The sequence below is a fragment of the Arvicola amphibius genome, chromosome 10 (assembly GCF_903992535.2).
Source record: "Arvicola amphibius chromosome 10, mArvAmp1.2, whole genome shotgun sequence".
Lineage (NCBI taxonomy): Eukaryota > Metazoa > Chordata > Mammalia > Rodentia > Cricetidae > Arvicola > Arvicola amphibius.
This window is the reverse complement of record NC_052056.1, coordinates 117,158,561-117,183,696: the sequence shown is the minus strand read 5'-3', so window position 1 is coordinate 117,183,696 and position 25,136 is coordinate 117,158,561. Positions and strand designations below refer to the sequence as shown.

The 25,136-nt window shown below is 54.2% G+C and overlaps 1 protein-coding gene across 1 annotated transcript in view; it reads right to left on the bottom strand.

Annotated features, from left to right (window-relative positions):
* Tesc (tescalcin) overlaps positions 1-15,230 on the bottom strand; it is a 28,488-nt gene extending 13,258 nt beyond the window's left edge. Inside the window, exons 1-2 of the mRNA XM_038346303.1 lie at positions 15,085-15,230; positions 1,213-1,282 (exon numbers count right to left, since the gene is read on the bottom strand). Of these exons, the coding sequence (XP_038202231.1) occupies positions 1,213-1,282; positions 15,085-15,142 (128 nt within the window). The 5' untranslated portion in view covers positions 15,143-15,230. The remainder of the gene's footprint in view (positions 1-1,212; positions 1,283-15,084) is intronic.
* Between the last annotated feature and the right edge of the window lie 9,906 nt (positions 15,231-25,136).

Genomic DNA, 25,136 nt, shown 5'->3' with positions numbered 1-25,136 from the left:
AAGAGGGAGGGAGGGACGGAGGGACGGACGGAGGGACGGACGGACGGACAGAGGGACGGAGGGAGGGCTGGGCCAAAGGCACACAGCCAAAGCTTGGGTTTGTCTCCCAAGTTTCTCGCCTGACCCTGAGTCTGAAGAGGTGGAATTTGACCAGAGCCTCTCCCCAGGTGAGGCTGTGCCTGACCCCAGAGCCGACTCCTCTATTCTAGGCAAAGCAAAGTTTGCTTCTGGCTCCTAGCCGTGGCAATAGGCTCAGGCTCAGACACCTGAGCCAGTGAGGAGCCAGGAAACTTCATGGGGTACACAGGTTGTTTCTCTGGGCTTCTCTGCTTAGATCAACCTGTCTTGATACAGTGTGGGGCAAATTAAATTGAATCCAGAGACCACAGAACCCCTGAGACCATGGGAACCTTCTGGGCACCATGTTAGGTTAGTAATGTGCCTTTGTGTAGCAGGCAAGAAAACGTAGGTGTGCACACGGCTCCCTCCAAGGGTGAAATGAAGCCATCAATGAAGGAAGCTTTCCTGGGGCCTGTGCGAGGCTTGCATCGGTGTTTCAATGACGTCACCTTGAGACCCCATGCATATTTTAGGACCCTACTCTCTGCTAGAAAGTTTGTGACAGAAGTCTCTTCACTTTGCAGAGTTCGTGGCTCCCACCTGTCATTTCAGCTTCTTCACAGGCTGGAATGATAGCAAGCCCAAGCCAGCCTGGGCTACAGAGGGAGTCCAAGGCCAGCCTGGGCTACAGAGGGAGTCCAAGGCCAGCCTGGTCAATTTAGACACAACTACGGGGAAAAGGGAAAAGCAAAGAGGGCTGGGGCTATTATGCCATGGTGATGCCCCTGCCTAGCAATGTGTGGGGCGCTGTTCCTCCCCAGCTCAAAGGAATGAAGTAACCGTGGAAAACGTCACCTTCCCTAACAGAAAGTGGACGCCACCACCCGCCCCATCTTGTGCAAGACTGGAATGGCAGAGAGGACAAGAAGCCCAGAGACAGGCTCGTCAGGGCCATGCCAGTGCACTGCAGAAAGCCGTTGGGCAGGGCCGGGTGGCTGATGCTCTGTCTCTTTCCCCTCCCTGGCTTCCCCCACAGGTTCTGTCAGAAACTGGGGCAGGCCTCGGGGTCAGCCTGCCCAGAGACACATGGACACGGGGAAAGAGATAGTGGGCAGGAAATGACTGCCAGCCCAGCCTGGCTGTGCATCTTACCGGATGGTGGGCTGGTCCCCGCTCAGCTGCTTGAACCTCCGGTGCAGTTGTTCTATTTGGTCCGAGGAGACTGAGAAGGGGGAAGGGGAAATGGGAGAAAGAAAAGAAAATGAGATAGCAAGGGATCCTTGACACTGAACTTGAGGTGATCGGAGGCTGTGGCATTCTTTGGCCCCCTCCTCGCTTGCCGCTGCCGTCCCTTTTGGGACACCCCCTTGATCACACTGAACCACAGCTGAGAGAGACAGAAGAGTCTTCTGCTCTGCCTGCCGGGCAGCTCTGGGGCCATGGTCTGCTCCCTTAGCAAGAGTGTGGCTGTTTATGAGTGACAGCCCCTGATGTGGGGCCAGACCAGCCACTCCCCCAGGTGTTGTCCCATGAAAGAACTTGCACCTGCTTGTTTGCCCACCCCACCCCACCCCTGCCATCCTGTCCCATATGTGCCTGTGCGGCTTGACTTGGCTTGGAGAAGGCAAGGTGGGAAGAGCAGAAAGAGAAGGGAGAGGGTGGGCCTGGGTGAAAGAGAGAGTCTCCAAGACACATGACACCCCTGGGCCAGAGAGAGTGGTGACTGACCAGAGGGAGTCCATATGCTCATCTCTGGCTTTCCTCTGGCCAGCTGCCACTCAGAAGGCTGCAGACCACGGCCCTAGCAATTGGGAGATCTAGAATACAATCCAAAGCACACCCTCCACGTGGGCCGTCCACGTACCCCAGACCCTTGATACCTCAGGACCTTCCATACGCCTGGGGACCATGTCCAGTTCAGGCCAAACTTGCCAGTGCAGTGGCCGGGTTGGAGACCTGCTGTACCCACCTGCATCGCCTCATCTCCCCCCTCCCCTCTCTGCCTCACCTCTCATTCTAAAGCTGTGAGTACCTGAGCCCTAACGACCCTCCCTCCCCCACCCCACCCCAGGCTCAAGCCTTGGTTTATTCAAGAATCCGCTACTCTGAATCTGAAGCATCCGCAGCAGCAGCTGCCGCTCACCAGGGAAGACTAGGGAAGGCTGCCAACCTGGGCTGGGCACTACTCCAGGCATCCCACGCAGCACAGGCAGGCAGGGCTGCAACCCCACGCTGCACATGTAGTCATGGACGATTGCAAAGACTGATATCCAGGACAACCGCTACCTTTCTAGAGAAAATCAGCACAGCCAAGAGAGCAAGCAAACTGACCAGGGTAGGCAGCAGAAAAGATGCACACAGCACGCTTGTGGCCTTGTGGCTGGGCTGTGGGATCACTGTAAACCGGAAACCACCCATGGCAGGACAGCCAATGTACAAAAGGACGACACAGTCAACTGATGGGACCGCATACAAGAATGAAACCAGGCACCATATGTAACACAGAACCAAGGGAGCCAGGTGTGAAAAGGCATGTGTCATGATTTCACCTGGGCAAGGCTCATACTCGGGAAACACTTGACCACATACAGTGTTGGCCGTGGTCAGGGCAGTAGCTGCCCCAGGAGGCAGAATAACACGAATGAAGTGTGAGAAGAACCCTGGGGGCAGAGAATATTCTATGCCTTGATGTGGGCCCAGGTGGTACAGTGGGCTCCTTAGAAGGCACGGAGCTCCGTGCTTATGGGTGAGGAACTTTTTATTTTATTTATTTTTATTTTTTGAGATAGGTTCTCCTGTAGCCCAGGCTAGCCTTAAGTTTACTACATAGCAAAAGATGACCTTGAATTCCTGGATTCCCCACCCCCCTCCACTTCCTGAGCACAGGGATTACAAGTGTGTGCCACCACACCCAAGTTATTAGGAGCTGGGGGCAGAACCCAGAGCTCTGAGAGTCTTAGGTGAACATTCTACCCACTGAGCGACACTCCCAGCCCAGGGGCGCGATGCCTTCGAATCCCTGTAATTACACACACACACACACACACACACACACACACACACCACCAACTCCAGTAACGCCCCTGGGAGGAACAGGACGAAAATAAGGATCCAGCAGGCGCAGAGAGTATGTGCACACATTTGCACCCCTGTGGTTGTTTAGCTGCCCTCACGGCCCAGAAGCCCTCACAGAAACGCTGAGAAGAGCCAGGAGTGCTTCCGACCTGGGACTGTTTTCAGAGTCTCTCTGTATCAAATCTGTGGTTGCTACGTCTTTCATCAGATGCTCTGGCTGAGCTGGGTCCCCAGGCTGAGCCTCAACTGTACCCAAGCAATCCTCCTGCCTCAGCCTCCTGAGAAGCAACAACAGAAAGTCCTGCTGCATCCTGGGCCGTTTCTTCAGTGTGGCTACTGCAATGTGTAGAATTAGGGCTACACCACAGTTTCTAGAAAGCCCAGGCTTGTCTTGTACAACATCTGTACCCGATGATGGTATACACACCCTTCCAAACAGCAATCTGATCCCTAGAACAAACCCAGGGAGTGAGGAGTGTACAGAACTGCCCACAGGAAGTCGACTGCCTAGTAATAAAAGCTAATAATAACCACACTGCGAAGAAAATGCCAAGACCCAGGAAACCGCGATCGTCCTGGGACATCCTTGAGTTGGAATACTACACACCCTTAAAAACATACTTGAGACAGAGTCGTATGTATCGCAGGCTGGCCCTGAATGTTCTATGTAATTGAGAATAATCCTCCTGCCTCTACCGCCCAAGTGCTGGGACTACAAGCATGCACCGCTACACCTGGCTTGTGCATTGCTGTGGTTTATATGCTATGTGAACCCAGGGCTTCACGCATGCTAAACAAGCCCTCAATGACCTGAGCCACATCACCAAGCCCTTGGCAAACCATTTTGAAGTGTAGTGAGAGTCAATATTTAACTTTCCCTGCATGGCATCAAGGGGATGACCCAATCAGCCAAGACAGTACTTGCTGTGAAGTTCATGCTGAACTCATGTGAGTGCATGAGACAGAGCAAGCAGCAATTGGAACTGAGGCTTGTCTTCAGCTTGCCCAGGTCTTCCAGTTTCAATCCGTACAGTTCATAGGCATCTCCATATGCCATCTCCCGGCACACGGCACCTTCCATATGGGACAGCAGACGCTCTCAAAAATATTAGTAAGTCATCCTTGGCTCGGTGCTGTGGCCCAGGCACATGTGATTTTATAAAGGACACACTTCCCCTTTCCTGTATCCCTCCCTCTCATGAGGCCCAGGCTAGCCTCCAGCTCACTTCTATAGCCTGGGCTGGAGAACTGAACTCAGGGCCTTGGGCATGCTAGGGAAATCTCTACTAGAGCTGTACCCCAGTTCCTTGGTCCACACTGTTTGTGTGTTTGAAACGGGGTCTTCCTACAGAACTCGCTCTGTAGACCAGGCTGGCCTTGAACTCACAGAGATCCACCTGCCTCTGTCTCCCGAGTACTAGGGTCAAAGGCTATACTTCTGATAAATATAAGTTGTAAATTGTGCTCCCTGGAGTTTCTAATAACCGTTGACCCACATCCAGGTGAAATTAGCTTTAGTAATATATTTTCTTTAGTCTACAATATCTAAAATACTACCATGTCAACAAGAAACCAACATAAAGTAATAAGGCCGTAGAAGGCTGTGTGAATTTCACATTTCACTGGGAAGAAGGAGTGATGGGAAAGATGTTTCCAGCTCTGGGGAGGGTGTGGGAGGGGATGTCTGATGGGGGTCCCTGAAGTCTGAGACAGGAGGCATGGGAGGACATAGTGGCCGAGGACAAGGCAATAGCTTTGATGAGTCTGTGACCCAGGACTTGGGGGGGGGGAGAGCACTGGGAGTGGCAGGGTGGGGTGGGCTGGCTTCATCCAGTAGGGACAAGTTTTAGAGTCTTCACCTTCAGGGAACATGGGACTCCAAGCCAGGGACCAAGATCTGTCACCTCTGGCAAGACAAGACGGAAAGCAAACACAGAGGGGCCGGGGGACATCTGAGAGCCAGCAGCTGCAGCAGACCCGGTAAGAAGAGAGGGGCTGGGACACAGGAGAGGCAAGTGTGACAGTGAGACCTGCACCCTCTTTTCTCAGGGGCTCCCTCAGCCTCCTGTCCTCAGCAGCCGCCCGCCTGACTGAATAAGACACCAAGTAGGATCTGGGGACTTCCAAGGTACCTAGAGCTCTGTGGCTCTGTGGCTCGCCATCCCAAGAGATGGGCCAGGACCCTGGGGACACTCCCCAGGTACCAGAGGATCAGCCCAGGCACAGGCGGGCAATTCGGAGAGGCGGCTCTGAGCAGCTCCCTAAGCACGGTTCTGCCTCCTCCTCTGAGAGAACAATACCTCCCACCTCCTAGACTGCTCCCATGGAGACATGCCACCCCGTCAGAAATGCTGTTCACAGCTCTCCAAGGTGAAATGAGCCACGTCTCCTGCGGTTGGCTGTGGGAAAGGAGAAATCCACAGGCACAATCGCGAAAGAGAGGCTGTTGTGGCCCTCACCGGTGCAGAATGGGCCCTTGACAACAGTGCACCGGGCACCGAGGCCACCCAGTCCACGTCTGCGGGTCAAGCACCCGACCAGGTGGAAGTGGAACATGGACTCTTGCTCAGCAAGGGCCAGGAGGAGAGGGTGAAGATGGACAACGGGTGGGCTCAGGGCTTAATTGGGGGTGATGGAATGTCTGGAAATATTTAGAACACTGACTGCATGGAACCCAACCAAAAAGCTCACTTCACAGCAGCTAAAGTGATCAGTGAGTGTGCATGTGTGTGTGTGTGCATGTGTGTGTGCATGCATGTGTGTGCATGTGTGTGAGTGTACGTGTGTGTGCATATGCATACATTTGTGTATGTGTGTGCGTATGAGTGTGTGCATGTGCGTGTGTGAGCATGTGTGTAGGAGTGTGCGTGTGTGTGCAAATGCATGCGTGTGTGCATATGCATACATGTGTGCATGTGTGTGCGTATTAGTGTGCCTGCATATGTATGTGTGTATGAGTGTGTGCATGTGCATGCATGTGTGTATGCGTGTGCATATGCATGTGTGTATGAGTGTGCATGTGTGTTGCATATGTGTGTACATGTGCGTGTATGCATGTGTGTGTGTGTGTGTGTGTTGACGTGAGTACACGTGAAGGGGTGAGGTCAACATCTCCTGTCTTCCTGTCACTCTCTACCTTGTTTTCTGAGCCAGCGTCTCTCACTGCACTCGAGTTCACAGATTCAGTGGACTGACTGGCCAGTACCACCGAGCCCCGGGTCCCTCCCCTCTCTGCCTCCCCAGCTTTGAGATTAGATGTATGTTACTACATTTTATATGGGTGGTAAGGATCAAACTTGGGTTCTCATGCTCACTGGGCACGTTATCGGCCGAGTTATCTCCCAGTCCTAAAATGGTAAATTTTACATCAAACAAACTTTGGTCCCAATTGAAAAATCACTGTCTACTTAGTTCGGAATCTCAGCAGCGGAACAAGAGTCATCAGCTTGGCTGTGACAGGCTGGCTGTGCCCTGAGCCACTCCAATCTTCAGGGCTTTTCTGCTGCCTCTGGGCTCCACAGGGAGGCCACCTGGGACTCCAGACACAGCAGTGACTAATGCAGGACTGGGGAGGAGGCCGGGCTTCCGGAGCCTCGCAGGGGATCCTACCAGCTGCCCTTCCTCCACCTGCCAGCACGGACCAACAAGGAGGGGGGAACGTAGACCCTCGGACCAACAAGGAAGTGGGAACGCAGACCCTCGGACCAACAGGGAGGAGGGAACGCAGACCCTCGGACCAATAGGGAGGAGGGAACGCAGACCCTCGAACCAATAGGGAGGGAGGAACGCAGACCCTCGAACCAATGAGGAGGGAACACAGACCCTTGGACCCGCTTTGCACAGACGTCAGCCCAGTACAAAAGCCACAATTTCCCCGGGACAGAGCCAACCCAGCCCACATCAGCAGGGAAACATCATCTGTGGTCACCTCCGGCACCAAGGGTCCCTGCTGGGGTCTCTGTGGGCTTCTTCTGCACAGAACACACCCTTGGTGGAGGGGACGTTCTGGGTGGGTTGCTTTTGCTCTGACACACACCCTGCACTCTGAGCAAATGAGGAAACGCAGAAAACGTTTGAGTGGGATAGCGTGGCTCTGAGCATCACAGTAGGGATGTGCCCGCCTTTCCCCAGCCCTGCTTGGCTCTTTACTTGTTCACCTTATAGCAGGAATAGAGAGTGACAGCCTGACTCACAGGCAGGAGCCCAGCCAGGGCTGGGCAGGCGGCAGCTCGGCTCCTAACAATGCCAATGGCAGCACACCCCCTTCCCTGCTCAGGAGGCAGGAGCAGAGAGGCAGTGCGGCTCCTTGGGGGTCACACAGCTCAGAACAGCAGAGGTAGGATTTGTTCCTCCCGCCATGCTCTGTGCTCCGCGTGCTAGAGCAAGCGGCGCTTTACATTTCTGCATTAGACTGGGATGGTATAGAAGGGTGGGGCAAACTCCAGGTGCCACACAGGCACAGCATCCAAGAGACAGCTCAGCCCCGCCTTCAGAACCATCTCAGTTCCAGATTTATCCCAAGGCTGAATGGAGTGGCGGTAGCCTACCTCATGCGCATGGAAAGATGTCAAAGAAACTGGTCCTGCTTCTGAGGGCTAGCACAGACGGCTCCTGCCACTCCAAACACGTGGCCACTGGGGAAATCCAGGAACCACCTTAATATTGTGCTAAGCTTAGAAGAAAGGGCTTTCCCTGAGCAGGGCTTGCAAATCCAGCAGCACCGAGAAGGCTGAGGCACGAGGGTCTCCAGTTCAAGGACAGCCTGGTCTGTAGGACAAGATCACATCTAGATGTCTGAAGCAAGGAGAGACTGAGACCCCCACAGGGTGATGAACAGAAGCTGCCGGATCGTGTTAGAATGGCTACAAGTCCTGGACCAAATGGGGGCTTGAAACCCATCAAGAGACCCTCCTGGCCTTAGCCTGTGTAAGCTTAAACCAGGACCACACAAAACACTGAAACACAGACAGTAGCCATCTGTGTCAGGTGGGTCAGATAGTAACGTTTCTCCAGCCCAGGCATGGCCCCTGCTGGGAAGAGGGAGAAGAGGGAGGCGTGTCCCACACTGAGAAGTTCATATACAAAGTGTCTGCGACTGGTAAGAACCCCGAAGTACTTAGCACAACAGATGCAAAGGTGACTTGGAAATCACTTCTGTGACTTGGGGTGCACAGGAGCCCTGCCACTGGGAGGGATGAAGATAGCCCCGGCAGAAGATGGACCCAGAATCAAGTCAACCATACAAAGCAAAGAAACCAAAGAGGATGCTCAAACCCTACAGCATGAACCCATAAGCGATTTATAAAGTAATTAGAATTTAAAAGTTTACCAGGCTGTGGTGGTGTACACCTTCAATCCCAGCACCCAACAGAAGCAGAGAATCTCTGTGAGTTCAATGACATCCTGGTCTACAGAGCAAGTTCCTAGATAGAACTACAGAGAGAAACCCTGTCTCAAAAAACAAAGCAAAACAAAATTTAAAATCTTAATGGGTATTTAAATCAGGGTTCCTATTGCTATCATGAAACACCAAGACCAAAGCGACTTGAGAAAGGGTTTATCTGGCTTACATTTTCATATCGCTGTTCATCAAAGGAAGTCAGGACAGGTACTCAAACAGGGCAGGAACCTGGAGGCAGGAGCTGATGCAGAGGCCATGGAAGGGTGTTGCTTACTGGCTTGCTCAGCCTGCTTTCTTATAGAACCCAGGACCACCAGCCCAGGGATGTGATGGGGAAACTATCAACTGATAGTTTCAACCAGTCACATCTGGTTAGGGTGTGGCCACCTAGAGCCCAGGTAGAAAAACCTGAGGATGCAGGTGCGCGCTCTCTCTTCGTGGTGCACACAGGACCTATCGGATTTCAGAACTCCCATTCTTATAGTGTAAGTTTCCCCTCTTTAACCATTAAAGTATTCCTGTTACTCTTGAGCTAGCTTGGTTACTTATCATACTGACTTAATTCGCGACACTTGGCACCCATCAAAGAAAGTCAGGACAGGAATTCAAACAGGGCAGGAACCTGGAGGCAGGAGTTGATGCAGAGGCCATGGAGGGGAGCTGCTCCTGGCTTGTTCCTTATGGCTTGCTCAGCCTGCTTTCTTATAGAACCCAGGACCACCAGCCCAGGGATGGCCCCACCCACAATGGTCTGGGCCCTCCCCATCAATCACTAATTAAGAAAATGCCCTACAACTGGATCTTATGAAGACATTTTCTCAATTGAGGCTCCCTCCTCAGATGACTCTAGCTTGTGTCAAGTTGCCATAAAACCAGCCAGGACAGAGGGTAAGGCTGTGACCTTGCTGGAGAGAGAATTAGTGAACTGAAGGGCAGACCTCAGGAGAGGATGCTGAGCGTGGCTCAAAGGGAAGGGTCAAGGGGTCAGGGGACAGCAAGAAGATCCAGCACATGGATGTCGGGACCACTGAGAGGTCACCAGGAGACATTTTTCATGAGAGAAAACATGAGTCTCCTTTAGAATGAAACAGCATAAACCATCCCCAGCTATGATCCTATCATCTAAAACACCAGCACAGGGGCTGGAGAGATGGCTCAGTGGTTAAGAGCACTGGATGCTCTTCCAGAGGACCTGGGTTCAATTCCCAGCAACTACATGGTGACTCGCAACTGTCTGGAACTCTAGTTCCAGGTGATCTGACAACTTAACACCAGTGCACATAAAATAAAGTTAAATAAATTATTTTTTTTAAGCGTGTGGTATCCAGACAGTTGTCAGAACTAAAAAAAAAAAAAAAACAAAAAAACAAAAAAAACTGCAAGTAACAGAAAAAAAAACAGCAATACAAACTTTAAAACAGAGGAAAAATAGGCTTCAATAACAACAACAAAAAGCCATTAGACAAAACCTAATTAATCAATAGCAACCCAAGATAGAATTTCAAAGTGGGGTTGGGAAAATCATCCAATAGTTTAAAATTTTATACCCAGCTCAATGTTTATTCATAAACACCAGGAAAAGAGAGTCCAGTTTATAACTCGCAGACCATTGCTGAGAAATCCACGGGAAAATGTATTAGATAGGAAAGAAGATTCATAATGAGCAGTGTTTGTGAAAATGTTTGCCCAAAAGGGTGATTGGCCAGCTTGTAGGCAGACTTCAGAGCAAAAATACACAGCCAGACAAAATTAAGCACAAAGGCAGAGGTAACAGTTCGTTTTAGGTGTGTCAAGGTCGGGAGATGAGGAAATTATGGACGTGGGTGTAAAAATTGCCCTCAGATGGCTTAAAGAAAGGTTCCTGCCGCCGAACCTGTACTGTGGAGTGTGCAAGCGTGTGCCCGTGTGCACACACAGATGTAATTTTAAAAACTGTTTTTTAAACACTGGAATGTGGCCAACTTCAAAAGCTTATCACCCTATAACTAGGAGGACTCACAGCCTTGGACTGTGCCCGTTCCGGGTTTTACTCTGTTGCGGATGAAGTATCTCAGGCATGGGACCAGGTCAAAACACAAAGGTGATTTTACGCCGGGTGGTGGTGGCGCAGCCTTTAATCTCAGAACTCGGGAGGTAGAGGCAGGTGGATCTCTGTGAGTTTGAGGCCAGCCCGGTCTACAGAATGAGTTCCAGGACAGGCTCCAAAGCTACAGCGAAAAACCAAAACCAAAATTTAAAAACTGATTTTATATAATATTTTGGCTTGTTTCCAGGCAGGGTCTTGTATCCTGGGCTGGCCTCAGACTCTGTGTGTAGCTGAAGGTGACCTTGAACTTCCACTCTTCCTGCCTCCACTGCCCAAGTCCTGGCACCACCACACTGGTCACATTTGGTGCTGGGTTACTCAACCAAGCAGGCACACTATTGACTGAGATCTGGTATAAGATTATTAAGACATCTCTTTTGATTCGTCTTATGGTGCTGGGGACTGACCCCAAAGCCCCCCATGTTAGGCAAGTGTTCTACCACTGCATTCCCGCTGAAGTTCCCCTGCATGTGTGTTATGTGAGGTCGCGGAGGAATTTTCCACTTGGGGTGTCACACCACACTGGTGTTCAGAAGTTTGTACTTGGGAGCACTCTACTTTTGAGATGGATGCTCAGCCCAGGCTTGCCTGGGCCCCTTTTCCACCTGTGACACTTGGGGCTTGAGGCGCAGCGAGGGTCCTCTTGAAGGGGCTCAGCCTCATCTGCAATGCCCCTGCCACCCGCCCTCCCTTCTAGAGAACCTGAGGCCTTAACGTGACCTCAGCTACTTCCTGTCACCTCCCAAGGGGAGTGGAAGGCCACTCCTGACAGCCTGCCCATCCAAAAAGGTCACTCCACAAGGACAACAAAGGACCTTTTTGTCCTAGTGCATAAGACAACCGCTGTCACCCACGGAAATGCCCAGGTGACCTTCTGGCTTTATGAATAATTAAAGTGGAGCAAGTGACAGGCTGGCTGGTGGTACAGCTCCTCCCTTGGAGCCGTAGCCCCACCTTCTTCCTAGAGCAATGGGTCCTTCAGAGGTGCAAAGACCCCAGTCTTTTAGTTTAAGGTAACAGGGACCTAAGTGCTTTGGGGACATTGGAGCGCCCACCTTGTACACATGGCACTTGTCCGGGAGGTCTGTCACCCGGTCCGTGTGCCTGAGCTCTGATTAACGTCCCTGATACATCTGGGAAGCAGAGTATTAGCTCAAAACAAAACACTTCGCCCACGGGGCGGGAGTAAGAAGATGCAGCAGGGAGCTCATTACTGCAGGTCCCCAAGCCGCCGGTCCAGCCACTGCCACCTGCTCTCCCACAGACAACACAAGTCTCTCTTCAGAACAGATATGAGCCACCCTGGAAACCTCCAGGAGACAGAAGGAGTAGCTCCCACTCCAACCTAACTGCTTGTCACCAAACATGCAAGTTCTAGAACATTCCATATCATCCAGAACCTATCCTGTCAGCCCCAAGGCCCAATGCAACCATGCAATGCAACCCAGTTTACCAGCATGTGGCTGTACCATGCTCACCTCTCCTGGGCATACCAGGGACCCACGGGACTGCGGGCTCTGCCCTTTAGCATGCCCAATCTCTCTCTCTCTCTCTCTCTCTCTCTCTCTCTCTCTCTCTCTCTCTCTCTCTCTCTCTCTCTGCATTTGAAACCTCACTAGAGGACCATGGCAGTCACTTCCTGAGCTAAACCTTTGTTGTCCTGTAAGTGGCCATGAGGAGGAACCCTCCCTCAGTGAGCTTTTACAAGTATAGATTGCTGACTTCCAGGGCTGGGGAGTAGCCGCTGGGCACTGGGTGGTGGTGGTGGCATGTGCCTTTAATCCCAGCACTCAGGTAACAGAGGCAGGAGGATATCTGCGAGTTCGAGGCCAGCCTGGTCTACAGAGTGAGTTCCAGGACAGCCAGGACTACACAGAGAAACCCTATCTGAAAAAACAAAAACATGTAATTACCTCCCTCCCCATTTTCTAGAGACAAGATCTCCTCAAACTCAATACCCTTCTCCTTTAGCCTTCTGCTGGGATGAGAACAGGTGTGTGCCACCATACCAGGTACAAGGGATTTCTAATATTGCTGTATTGAGAACCTAGAAAGATGGGGCTCCATGAAGGGGGGTTACCAGGGTCAACAGCCTTGGCCACTAATGCAGAAGCGAAGCGGCTCTGGCTGGCTGCTCTCATGCCTCTGTGGGTGGCTGACTACAGAGGTGTCAGCCCTACCCCGCCCCCCCCCCCTGCTTCCCTGTACCTCAAGCCCTTGAGCTTCTGAGAAGCAGAGAACCCACCCATCCCCCACCCTCATCCAGGACCTGCAATGGGCAGAGGTGATGTAGGTGTGTCTGAGGGCTGCACCTCTAAGGAAGATAGGATTGCTGCGTTCATTTGACAGTACAGGAAACGGAGGCACAGGACGCGTAAAGGACGCCTGAAGTTGGGTTGCAATGAAGCATGAGCCTCGGGGACTGCTGTGTCCGCAGCCACTCTCACCGACAGGACCACCAGCTGACTCCTGCCACAGGGCCTTGGCACCTGCCGCTCCAATGCTCCTGCCGCTGTCACATGGCTGGCTCCTTAGTTACCTGTGCACCCCTTCCCTGCTCCTCTCCTCTTATTGCTTGTTGCAGGAACATAACACCTATGGGGTAGATCTGTGTGCTGTGCATCCCGCTTGAGAATACTGGCCTCTCTGGGTCACCACCGCATCCTCCAAAATCCTCAAAAAACCGGTCCATAAAGATTTGCCAAGTGGGTGAAAGTGCCCAGACGGGACCCCAGGAAGCACTGTCCCCGGGGGGTAACCTCGGGTCCCCTCCGCAGCCTCCTTTGGACTCGAGTTCTGAGCCCAGGCAGCTAGAGGAGAAGCCACCCCAGCATCTGCCACCGTGGGAGGCTGAACCCAGGAAACTGACAGGGCTCCCAGCATGCTCTGCGGCCATCACTGTCAAACCCACAGCCCGCTGGAATTCCCCCAGAAGGCTGGGGGGGGGGGGGGTTCAACCTGCAGCAGCTGGGGCAGCAACTGGCCATGGGTCAAACTGAGTCAGGAGTGGGCGGGGCCTCCCGCGTGAGCCTGTAGGGCAGCGGGGGTGAGGGTGTTGCGTTTATAAAACTTTTGGTTTGCGCTCAGTAAAGTGAATTCAGGAAATACAAAAGTGAGATTGGGGGAGGGACGATGATCCGCGGTTCTTGAACTGGAGAGACCGAGGCACGGAGGGTCCAAGATCACAGGCGGTGCACACACTGCACACACTCCCATCTGCACTCAGCGTGCACACACTCGTGCTTGCCTTGCACACAGCATGCACACATTTCCCGCTTGCACACAGCATGCACACACGCCCACTTGCATACAGCACGCACACACTCCCATTAGCACACAGCATGCACACACGCCCACTTGCACACAGCACTCACACACTCCCATTAGCACTCAGCGTGCACATACTCCGGCTTACCTTGCACACAGCCTGCACACACTCGCGCTTGCCTTGCACACACTCCCGACAGCGCTCCCACAGTCCGCTCTTGCAGGGACCGGACGGCTCGGATGCCGCCCTTAGTTATATAAACGACTCTTTAACCGGATCCACTCCACACTTGGACTGACTGTGTGCGCGGGTGTAGACACTCGGCAGTTTGGGACTTTCTATGACTTCACCGGGCTCTAGGGAGGCGGGTGGCAGCGGGGTCCCCTCTCGGGTGGCTGCTGACTGGGTGCTCTCAACTCAGCAGCTGCCTCCCGCCGCAGCTTCCGGTGTTTGGCGCTCTCACGGGCCACCAGCCTCCCATTCTACAGAGGTGGCAAACTGAGACTCAGAGGCGTAAACTGACTGGCCCAAGGTCACACCGCCTCGGAAGGGCTAACACCCGCTTCGTCCGGTCAGCAAAGCAGGTTCTGCCCGTGCGCCTGCCCACCCACGCCCAGGGTCAAGCGCGGGTCGGACCGGCGCTTCCTCGCGCTCGCCCCTCCCGGCCTCTGCGGTCCGGGAAGAACGCGCCAGCTCGGAGGACGCGGGACTCGGTGCCCAAGGCTGCAGCCGGGGACGGGGACGCGCGGGGACGCGGGAGGGTGACCCCCACCTAAGGTCACCGCGGGCGGCGCGGCTCCTCCGGTCCCGCCACTTGCAAACTTTCCGCCCTGCGCATCGCCGGCCGCAGACTTGCAGGTGCGGCGCGCGCTCAGCGCTCTCCGGGGCTGCCAGGGCGCCGGCCCTCGCAGCTGCGACCACCTGCCCGACTCCGCCCTGCCCTCCGCCTCGGCCTGGGGAGGCTTTGGTCTCGTCGCGTGCCGGGCCACCACCCCGCCCCCGTCCGGGGTCCCCTCCAGCCCCTCTCGGCGGCATCTCGGCACAGGGGCGGGCGGGAACCCATTTGAAGCAACCGGAGCGCGAGGCACAGAGAGGGCCAGCCACTAGCCCAAGGTCACACAGCGCGGCGGCGCGAAGCGGGCGCATGCAGGCGACGGTCCCCGCGCGGGTGCCTGGCCTCAGTAGGGTACTCACAGCCAGTCTTGCCCTCGAGCTCCCGCACCTCCTCGGACGCCGAGTGGGCAGCGCCCATGGTGCGTAGCGGGGCCCGGGGCGCCCCTCGAAGGAAGGCCGGGGACTGCCTGGGCTGCGCCGAACTGGAGCCGGGTGGGGACGCGAGGACCGAGGCGCGGAGCCGGTTCCGCGTGGGGCCCCGGAGCGGCCTCTTATAGCGGCGGGCAGGCGGGCGGAGCGGCGCGGTCCTAGCGCCAGCCGGCTTCACTCGCGGCCGCGGGGGCCGGGGTGGGGGAATGGAGAACGCAATTCGGTCATGCCCCTGCCGCAGCCCCGCGGGGTGGGGTTGGGGGCAGCGCGACCCGCACCCCACCGCCCACCCTCCGGGGTCCTGCAGGACAGAGGAAAGCGTGCGTGCGAACCCAGGCTAAAGCCGCCCCTCCTCCGCTCCCTGCACCCAGGCGGGCGCCGGGAGAAGGGCGCGCCCGCAGGTGGCCTCAGTTTAACTGCAGAGTGGAGTAGGTGGGACCCGTGGGTCCCGTAGACCCACTAAGTAGTGAGCTAGGCGGTCCTCACTGGCCAGTCCTGCTGCTGCTCCAACCACCATTGCTCCATTTCCAAATAGGGGCGCGGTGAGACGTTCACCACCTAAGGAGTGGGGGGTGGGCCTGGCCAGTCGATGAGGGAGGGACCCGGAGAAATTCCACATTAAGGCTGCCCTGCGGGCCCCCAGCCATACCCTGCCCATATAGGTGACACCCAGACAGGTCCAGCTGCCAACAGTCTGTCCTGGCTGGAAGTGCTGGGGTCACGGACGCGGGTGGGCCCAGCTCTTTGGTGCTGGGGCTCTCAGGAGCCGACTGTGGCCAACCAAGACCCAGAGCCCTGACAGCCCTTGCAGCAACGGGGAGCCTGGCAGAACTAGAAGAATCCCCCTAATTGCTGAAAACCGGTTAAGGTCTCCTCTGCGCCCCTCTTCCCCGGGGAACCGGGTCAGCTCCCTGAGGTCCTCCTCAGAAGCTCCTCCCTGCAGCTGCCCAGGGCTCACGGAGACCTCTCCAAGCCAGGGCTGCTTGGCTGTGGGGTATCGCTGCTGGCTGGGCTGCACTGCCTCTGGGGGATTGTGGCCTCAAGAATTCGAAAAATTCCGGACAGACCTTTGTGGGGGGTGGAGGTCTGGAAAGGGCTCCCCGGATCCCGGGGTGTTGGGGCTCCTAAAACACGCCATGACCTATACCTTTCTACAACTTACTTTTGTGTCTGGATTCCAGATGGGGCTTCCCGTCAGAGGCTGCATTCTCAGGGTCGCGGGCCCCCTGCCCAGTACCCCCAGCACCTCGAACTGACAATGCCCTTTCTGCCGGCTTGATCCTTCTACCCAGACCCCCTCTTCTTCCTAGACATCCTCAGAGAGGCCTTCTCAGGGATCCCCCTATTTTTCCCAGCTGCTCTCAAAAAGCCACCAGCCATCTAGAGGAAGGCTGGGGTGTGGTCACCAAGGAGAGTCTCCCACCCTCAAATGCGCGGAGTCCTCAGGAGTCAGGCTTGTTAACTCATCTAGTGCATGTTTGCTGACGGCCTACTGTGTGCAGGGTCCTGACTAGGTTTTTGTTTGTTTTTGTTTTTCGAGATAGGGTTTCTCTGTAGCTTTGGAGTCTGTCCCGGAACTCACTCGGTAGACCAGGCTGGCCTCCAAACACACAGAGATCTCCCTCGCAAGTGCAGGGATTAAAGGTGTGCACCACCACCGCCCAGCCTGACTGGGTTTTAAGCTGCAAACAGGGACAAGATATCACCTTCACTCCAGATGGACTGGGAGGGAGAGAGGGTGGGCGTGGGCTCTCCGGAGGACTGCAGAGATCGGAATGTCCAAACTGAGCTTCCGCGTCCATAATTGTCCCCACCTGTAGCCCCACAGAGACAGATGGTTCCAGGAAACTGCGTGGGTGCTGCAGCAGCGCCCACCCCCACCCTCGGCAGCAATGTGAGCACCCAGCAGTGCTTGGTCTATGCGAAGCCTGCTGCCGCTGGCTGGTCCAGGACGCCAATGCTTTCATTCAATTTTACCAATGCTCCTGTTGGCGTCATTCGGGCTGGACTGAGTCTGGATCGTGACATTGGGTGTGGCTGCCCTGGAAAGCTCTCTCCTACTGCAACACAGGGCGACTTCTCTCCCCAGGGCTGTCTCTGTCACCAGGTAACTGCCTCTCCTTGGGGGCACAGGTCCCCCGAGGAGCTAAAAGCCAGAGGCGAGGCAGACAAACCTGTTTGTCTCTGTGCCTGCCAGCTTGATTTGCAAGTCTGGTCCCTAGGAAACCAGAGGCGGCTGAGCCCAGAGTCGTCAAGCCTTTGGCCCTGCTGTGGGATCACGCTTGTCCCGGCAGGTGACTTCACCTCCGGAAGCCTCTGTTTCCCCATCTGAAGGTGTCAGGAGCAACAGTGCCGTCTTCCTGGAGTGGCTTCCAGGGTCAAATGACGATTCATCTGCTCCAAGTGCCGGAAATGACAATGCCCTCAATAAACACCCAGACTTTGCTGGTAGTGGCCCTCTAGGAAGTCTGTCAGTGACGACTGCCAACTTACACAGTGTAGACATCCCACAGGGCCGATTTCAGGGCAGCAGTAACTCAGCGAGGAGCTTGCCGGATCCCTTCTAGGTAACTGCATAGGCCGGCTCATACCTGGCATATTCCGCCATGGACTGTGACGGCATCTGTGCACTGGCTATGGCAAGCCAGGAGCATGGGTGACCCTAAGGACCCCCAGTGTGAAAACAAGCCATGTGGGGAGCCATCACAGCTCTCCAGTGGGTACCACACGCTTCAGGGGCCTGAGAGACACCAGGTACGCCCTTGTTTGATTGGTGGGAGACCCTAATGAGTTGAGTTAGAATCAGAACATAGATTTGAACTCTGAGCAGCCATCTCTATGATCCTGTGAGGGTGGGGTGACTCGCAAGATTGGCACACGACACAGGGGCACAGGGCATTCTTCTTAACCTGCAGACCACTGACTCCACGAAATCAGAAGGGACTACAGGCACCATCAGTTTGACAGTCAGGAAACTATCACCGAGGCTCCTGCCAAATGCTTCCAAGGACATGGGTGTTCTGGTTCAGGCCTGTGATGCCAGACCCGGGAGACTGAGGCAGGAGGATTGCTGGGGATGCACAGGCAGCGCTGGGATACAGCAGCACGTGGCCCCACCCCCAGCCCAGCATCAACCCCATGGTGGAGTACTGCTGAAATCCCAGCGTTTGGGAAGCAGAGGCCAGGAGGCTCAAGCATCAATTCTGTGTAGCCATCCTTGGCTACACAGAATTCAAGGCCAACCTGGGCTGTGTGAGATCCTTTCTCAAACAAGGGAGGGAGCCCCCCTGTGGTGCACTCCTGTGCCTCAGGAGTATAGTCAAGTTCTTCAGTCAAGAACAGACTCTCAGTTCCCCCTTCACCAGACCCTTTTGTATTAAACTGCGCTCTGATTTGGGACCAGAGCTCAACAGGGGGACCTTAGGAGTCCCTGCTACCATCCCCAGGGACATTGAACCCCCCCCCCCAAGTCACCCTGTCGACCTGGGTTGTGGTCCCTCTGGGTGGTGACCTCAGACCTCTCATTCCCAACCCCGAACCCCTCCAGGTTGCAGGATCACTGAGCCCCCAGGATTTTTTCCTTAATTCCTGGACAGGCAGACCTCAAAAAGGATACAACTCCATGGGCCAGGGGGCCTAAAAATAGGAGAGCGGGTCTCCTTGGGGAGGGCGGCTTGAGCGTGCTTCTCCATTATCACACAATTATAAATAGTGACCAATCCTAGGAGCCGGCCCGGCAAATGGAAGCTTGTTCCTGGATGTGCTTCAAATCCGCATTGGAGCTGAGAGGCAGAGCGAGGTGGCCAGGGCCAAGATCCATTTCAAGTTCACTGTCCATCTATTGAGCTCTGGGGTCAAGGATGGGAGTCCTCGAGAGCCAAGACACACGGGTTGGTGCACATGGCTCTCATCTGTCTGTGAGGGGCTCTGAGGAGCCTCCTCCATCACCAGAAAGCCCCAGGAAGCCATTCCATTCCCTCACACCAGGGACTGATGGGTAGTGGATGTGGGGAGTCGGGGCTGCAGAGAGAAGCCTTGAGGCTGTTCTGTGCTGTCCAGATGGGGCCCCTATAAACACAGCGGGGGGCGTCTATACAGGGAAGAAGGAGTAACAAGAGATGGGACACTGGCTATGAAGATGGAAGAAGGGACTATGGGCAAGGAATGCAGCCCCTAGAGTCTGAAAATGCAGGAAGACAGACCCCTGCCCCGAGGCTGCTAGGGAAACACAACCTGCGCCTTGCTTGGCCCACTGAGATCCCAGCTCCCACTGTGACCCCAGCGCCCACTGTGACCCCAGCGCCCACTGCGACCCCAGCTCTCAGAACCAGAAAATACACTGTATTCTTTTAAGCCACAAAGTTGGCTGTGACTTGGAACAGCAGCAGCACAAAACAAAACAAAAACAACAAACAGGGACAGAGTTGAGCCTGTGAGCCTGTAAGACCCCCAGGGTCGTGAGTATGGTGGGGAGGAGGATGTGTGCATTTTCATTGATTTCCCTGATGACAGCCTGGGCGGTTCTAGTTTCTTCCTGGGGCTTGTGTGACCATTACTGCCATCACTTTTAAATGTCTCATCCCTAAAGACACCTCACATTTTCAGCCGTGACCCTACAATCCTCCCTTCCCTTCGTCCCCTAATACTTACGAACTCTGGATTTTCCATGTAAGTGGAGTTGTGTGTGAGGTAGCCTTCCACGCCTAGCTGATCCCATGTAACGTGTGTTTTGGAGTTCATCCACGCTGTAGCATGCTCCATTGCTCCTTTCCTTTGGATGACGGGCACTCAATGGGCTCCATCTTTTGACTGCTCTGACTCACTCTGTTGCGAACATTGGTGTACAGAGATCTGATTGAGCCACAGTCACGATCATATTTGGAGACACGAAAATATGGTGGCTGGGGGTGTAAACCAAGCTTCTTATTTTAGGCCACCAGCCAGCTCCCAAATCATGACACGGAGACTTATTATTAGTTATGAACGCTCCAACTAGCTTAGGCTTGGTTTCTGGCTAGCTCTTTTAACACAACCTGTTTCTCCTTATCTGCATTTTGCCTTGGGGCTTTTTGCCTTTCTTCCTTCTGTGAAGCTTACTCTCACTGTTTCTCCTGTCTGGCTGGCTGGCTGGCTGGTGGTTACTTGACATCTGGCCCTGGGCAGGCATGCCCCTCCCTCTCTTTCTCCCTCTCTTCTCATTTCCTCGTTTGAGCCTAGATTTCTCCTATTTATTCTCTCTGCCTGCCAGCTCTGTCTATCCCTCTCCTGCCTAGCTACTGGCTGCTCAGCTCATTATTAGACCAATCAGGCGCCTTAGGCAGGCAGGTGAAACAGCAGCACATCTGTACATAGTTAAACAAATGCAGCATAAACAAATGTAACACACCTTTACATAGTTAAAGTAACATTCCACAGGATAAACCATAGCAACACATCTTTACATGATTAAATGCAACATAAACAAAAGTAACACACCTTTACATAGTTAAAGTAACATTCCACAGGATAAACCATAGCAACACATCTTTACATAGTTAAACAAATGCAGCATAAACAAAAGTAACACACCTTTACATAGTTAAAGTAACATTCCACAGGATAAACCATAGCAACACATCTTTACATGATTAAATGCAGCATAAACAAAAGTAACACACCTTTACATAGTTAAAGTAATATTCCACAGGATAAACCATAGCAACACATCTTTACATGATTAAATGCAGCACAGACAAATGCAACACATCTTTGCATAGTTAAATATTTCACAACAGGGGGACATTCTTCCTTTTCTATCTATTACTTCCAAAGCCAGGGTCACATATGTGGTCACAGCGGGGGGGAGGGGGTTGGGGAGGGTCTCCACGAGTCAGTGACTTTCCTTAAATTATCTTAGCCAGCATGGCCAAATGGGAAGGCACTACATCTTCGTCTCATGTCAAAGATGTAGAAATTGGGGCTCAAGGGGCTCAGATCTCCAGTTCCTGGTAAGCAGGTGACCAAGTCCTGCTGGGTCCCATCACTAGCCCATGACTGCTGACATTCTTTACAGGCGCCTTCAGCCACCAGGGTGACTCAGCTAGCTGATAAGAAAATGGAAAACCCTTCTTTAGACCCACGGAGCCATTTGGCCATTTTGTGACAACCCAGAAGTTCACAGGACATATTACCCAGGATGCAAATGGTTACTCCTCCCTTCCACAGGGCATGGCAATCCTGGAGGAAGTCTCAAGTAGCCCAGGTTGGCCTTGAACTCTTAACTACACGTTTGAAAATGACCTCGGGGAGAGATGGCTCAGAGGTTAAGACTGCCCTTCCAGAGGTCCTGAGTTCAATTCCCAGCAACCACAGGGTGGCTCACAATCATCTGTAATGAGATCTGGTGCCCTCTTCTGGCCTGCAGGTGTACATGCAGACAGAACACTGTACACATAATATATCTTTTTTTTTTAAGATTTATTTACTTATTATGTATACAACATTCTGCCTCCATGTATGCCCGCACGCCAGATCTCATTACAGATGGTTGTGAGCCACCATGTGGTTGCTGGGAATTGAACTCAGGACCTTTGGAAGAGCAGCCAGTGCTCTTAACCACTAAGCCATCTCTCCAGCCCCACATAATAAATCTTAAAAAAAAAAAAAAAAAAGAAAAGAAAATGACCTCACACCTCTGATTCTCCTGCTTCTGGCGAGCTAGTATTACAGGTCAGTGTCATATAGCCCTGTGTTTACAGCTGGAGACGAACCCCTGCTCGCAGCATGCATGGCTTGCTCTCCCACAGTGGAGCCACACCCCTGGTCAGGTCCTTATTGGTTCTGATGTAGCCAGGGACAAATCCTGGACTTCTGGAGCAGAAATGGGGTCCAACACACTTCCCCTCGGGGACTCTGCAGTATACTGTGAGCTGTGCACTACAGGGGTGCTGGCTGCTGGGACTCAGGGGCAGCCCTTCTCACGGTTTCTCTGTAAGGGACCACAAGTGGGTGCAGGGAGGAGGAGCCCAGGAGTGGAGACCGTGGCTGGGGTGATGCCCCTGGCTGGCTGGCCTTCAACCAGGCTCCCATCTCCATAGTGACATCCTGGCAGTCAGCAGGAGGCTGAGACTTTATCTAGGGGTCCAGAGCTGTCCTACAGGGTAAAACAAAACCTCCGCTGTGTGGGCTGAGCTGGCCGCCTCCTTCCTAGCCTGGAGCAGTGGAGGCGAGGGAAGCTCTGTGGGGTCCCCCTCCTCTCTCCCTCCTCCTTTGTGGACACCTGCATCCATGGGATGCACAGAAAGGCAGGGTGATAAACACAGGGTGGGGTGCGGCATTACACAGGGTGAAATTTGAAATGAAGCAAGGAGAGCCTCCATCAGGGGACCAGCCCAGGCAGGTGCCGCAGAGCCAAGACCCAGCCTAGCCACACTGACTCAGCAGAACCCCGGGCCACCGCTGGTTGCTGACGAGGCAGGGGCAGGAGAGGCAAACTGCCTTCCAGCTGTCCACTCTCCCTGGTGCCCAAACCCTCCAGGGCTGCAATAGCACAGGGAAGAAAATTCCACTCCTCCTCCATCAGTCAGTGGGAGGTGTGGGGTGTGGGTCATTTCTACTCAGGGTGGCCCCAACATGAGCCAAGCTGGGAGCCCCCAGCTGTGTGCAGGGGTAGGTGAAGATCATAGAGCTGATGAAGGGGTCTGGAGAGTGGGGGGGGGGTACCCCCCACCGCCCGCTTCCAGACAAGCATGAAAGACCCTCATGGTTAGACAGCCCGACTCTGCTGTTCGCACAGAGAAAGACGCCGAGGGTCAAAGTGGTCCCCAGCAAGTGTGGGGCTGGATCTAGGCTCAGACCCTGGTCTGGTGCGCACAATAGGCTGTGACCTCCACAGGCATCCCTGGGCCAGGCCACTTAGGCCAGACTAGCTTGCCTGTTTCTGGGCATACGGAGGCTCCTGCGTTTTAATGTACACCAGGATCTCAGTGCCTCTGCTCTGGAGCCCCGGGTTGAGGGAGGGGACCCCAGTGGGCCAAGTGGTTCCAGCCCCATGACGAATGGCCTCATCTTGGAGCCTCAGGTCCCATCTGAGGCTCATACTCGGGCTGCTCAGGCAAGGCTTGGTGGAAAGGTGTGACTTCGGTCATCATTGGCTGGGGATGGGGGTGATGAGGGGCAGCTGTGCTTCCCAGGAGCACAGTACAGACGGGGGTAACCGCCAGGAGGACAATCTAGCTGCTGTTCCTTCAGCCGGTGTCCCAGGGGCAGCCACCACAGATGGATGAAGGCTGGGGTAGACCTGGGATTTCCGGACACAGAGAAGGGGGGTGGCAGGTGAGAACTCGGACCCCTGGGTCCCATGGTGCAGAAGGGTGTATACACAGAAGGCATTAGTTGTCCTGAGGGGAGGACAGTGACAGAGGGCACGGTGAGATGGCCCTGGAGTTGCTCCACACAATGACATGGTAAATGGAGAACCCCCCCGTTTCACTGACGGTATTTCCCACACACCCACCAAAGGGCATAGCCAGGGGCCACTGCTTTGGGCCAGCCAAACTCACAGACTCTTTATAGACACAAATCTCGAAGCAGTTATGGGGTAAGGACTCCTTCTGGAGACTTGTGGATGGTCCCCGTCTACTGGGGGATGAGAGCCCCCACCAAAAGAGCTGGACCCCAAGTATGTTCAAATACTGTTGCTCATTAACCACTGCTCCCAGGAGTGGCTAAAACTTTGGCTCAGCTGTGCCTTCACCCCTGTTAAATAAGAAGGGGGACAGGAGGATGGCTTTAGTAGCTTAAGTCTCCCAGGTGGCCAGTATGTCCAGCTTGATACCTCAGTCACCAAGCCTGACGCTTCGAGCTTGAGCCCATGAGCCACATGGAAGGTCAGACTGAGTCTCATTAATTGTCCTCTGACCTCCATATACACCATGACACTTGTGTGGCCATCACCACAGCCACACACACACACACACACACACACAAAACATTTAAAACAAAATTTGAATCCACAACTACCTAGAAAATTGCAGGTCAAAAGTCAAATTCAGGTGGAGCAGTGTGTGTACATGCGTATGTGTGTGTACATATGTGCGTGTACATGCACATGTGTGTGAGTTGTACATGCACACGTGCCACGGTGTAGACGAGGAGGTCAGAGGACCATTTGTAGGATTTGGCTTTCTCCATCTGTGGGTCCCAGGGATTGAACTCAGGTTGTCAGACTTTGCGGCAAGCACCTTTACCTGCTGAAGCCATCTTGTCGGTCCCCTGTTGGGTTTTGAACACATCCCCAGTTGCAGTGGTTCCTCTGGATGCCAAGGTTCCAGACTCTAGCAGGCGTGAGGAACCCAGCACATCCTGTTTGCAGGCAGGGGACAGCCTAGGGTCTAGGCCAAATGGGATAGGTCTTTGGTGAACAGGAGGGAAGTCTAGAGGAGTGGGGCCTACCTGGCTCCATTGGGCTGACCTCTGGCTCTTGTTCCCTCATGCTGGTCAGGTAAGGTGGCCGGCAAATAGCAGGATACGGAGAGGAGCAACTTAGGACCTCCAGCCTCAGCCAGCATAGCCATGGCTTCTGTCCTGTCCTGCCACCTGCCGAGATGACCAGTCTCTGCTCAGCCTTCTGCAAGGAAGGAACAGGCAACCTCCTGGGGACAGCTGTGTGTGTGTGCGCGTGTGCGTGCGTGCATGCGCGTGTGTGTGCCTGTGTGTGCGTGTGTGTCATATGTGTGTGGTTGCTCCAGTTGATGTCGCAGGCAGGTAGCCCCTGCCAGGCCCCACCACTGTTCTCAGTCTACAGAAGACATCTCTGCCTGGCCCAGGCAGGTCTGCCGACTTCTTCAGGGTTTTTATGACGGCCCGAGTTGGGAGCGCGTGGGGCTCCTGGGGAAGCGTGAGATGTTTGCAGCAGGCAGCTGTGGTGAATGGGCTCATCTTCCCTTCCGGCTTTGTGGATGAGGCCAGGGTGCCACCCTTTGACCAGACCTGTGTGACAGCCA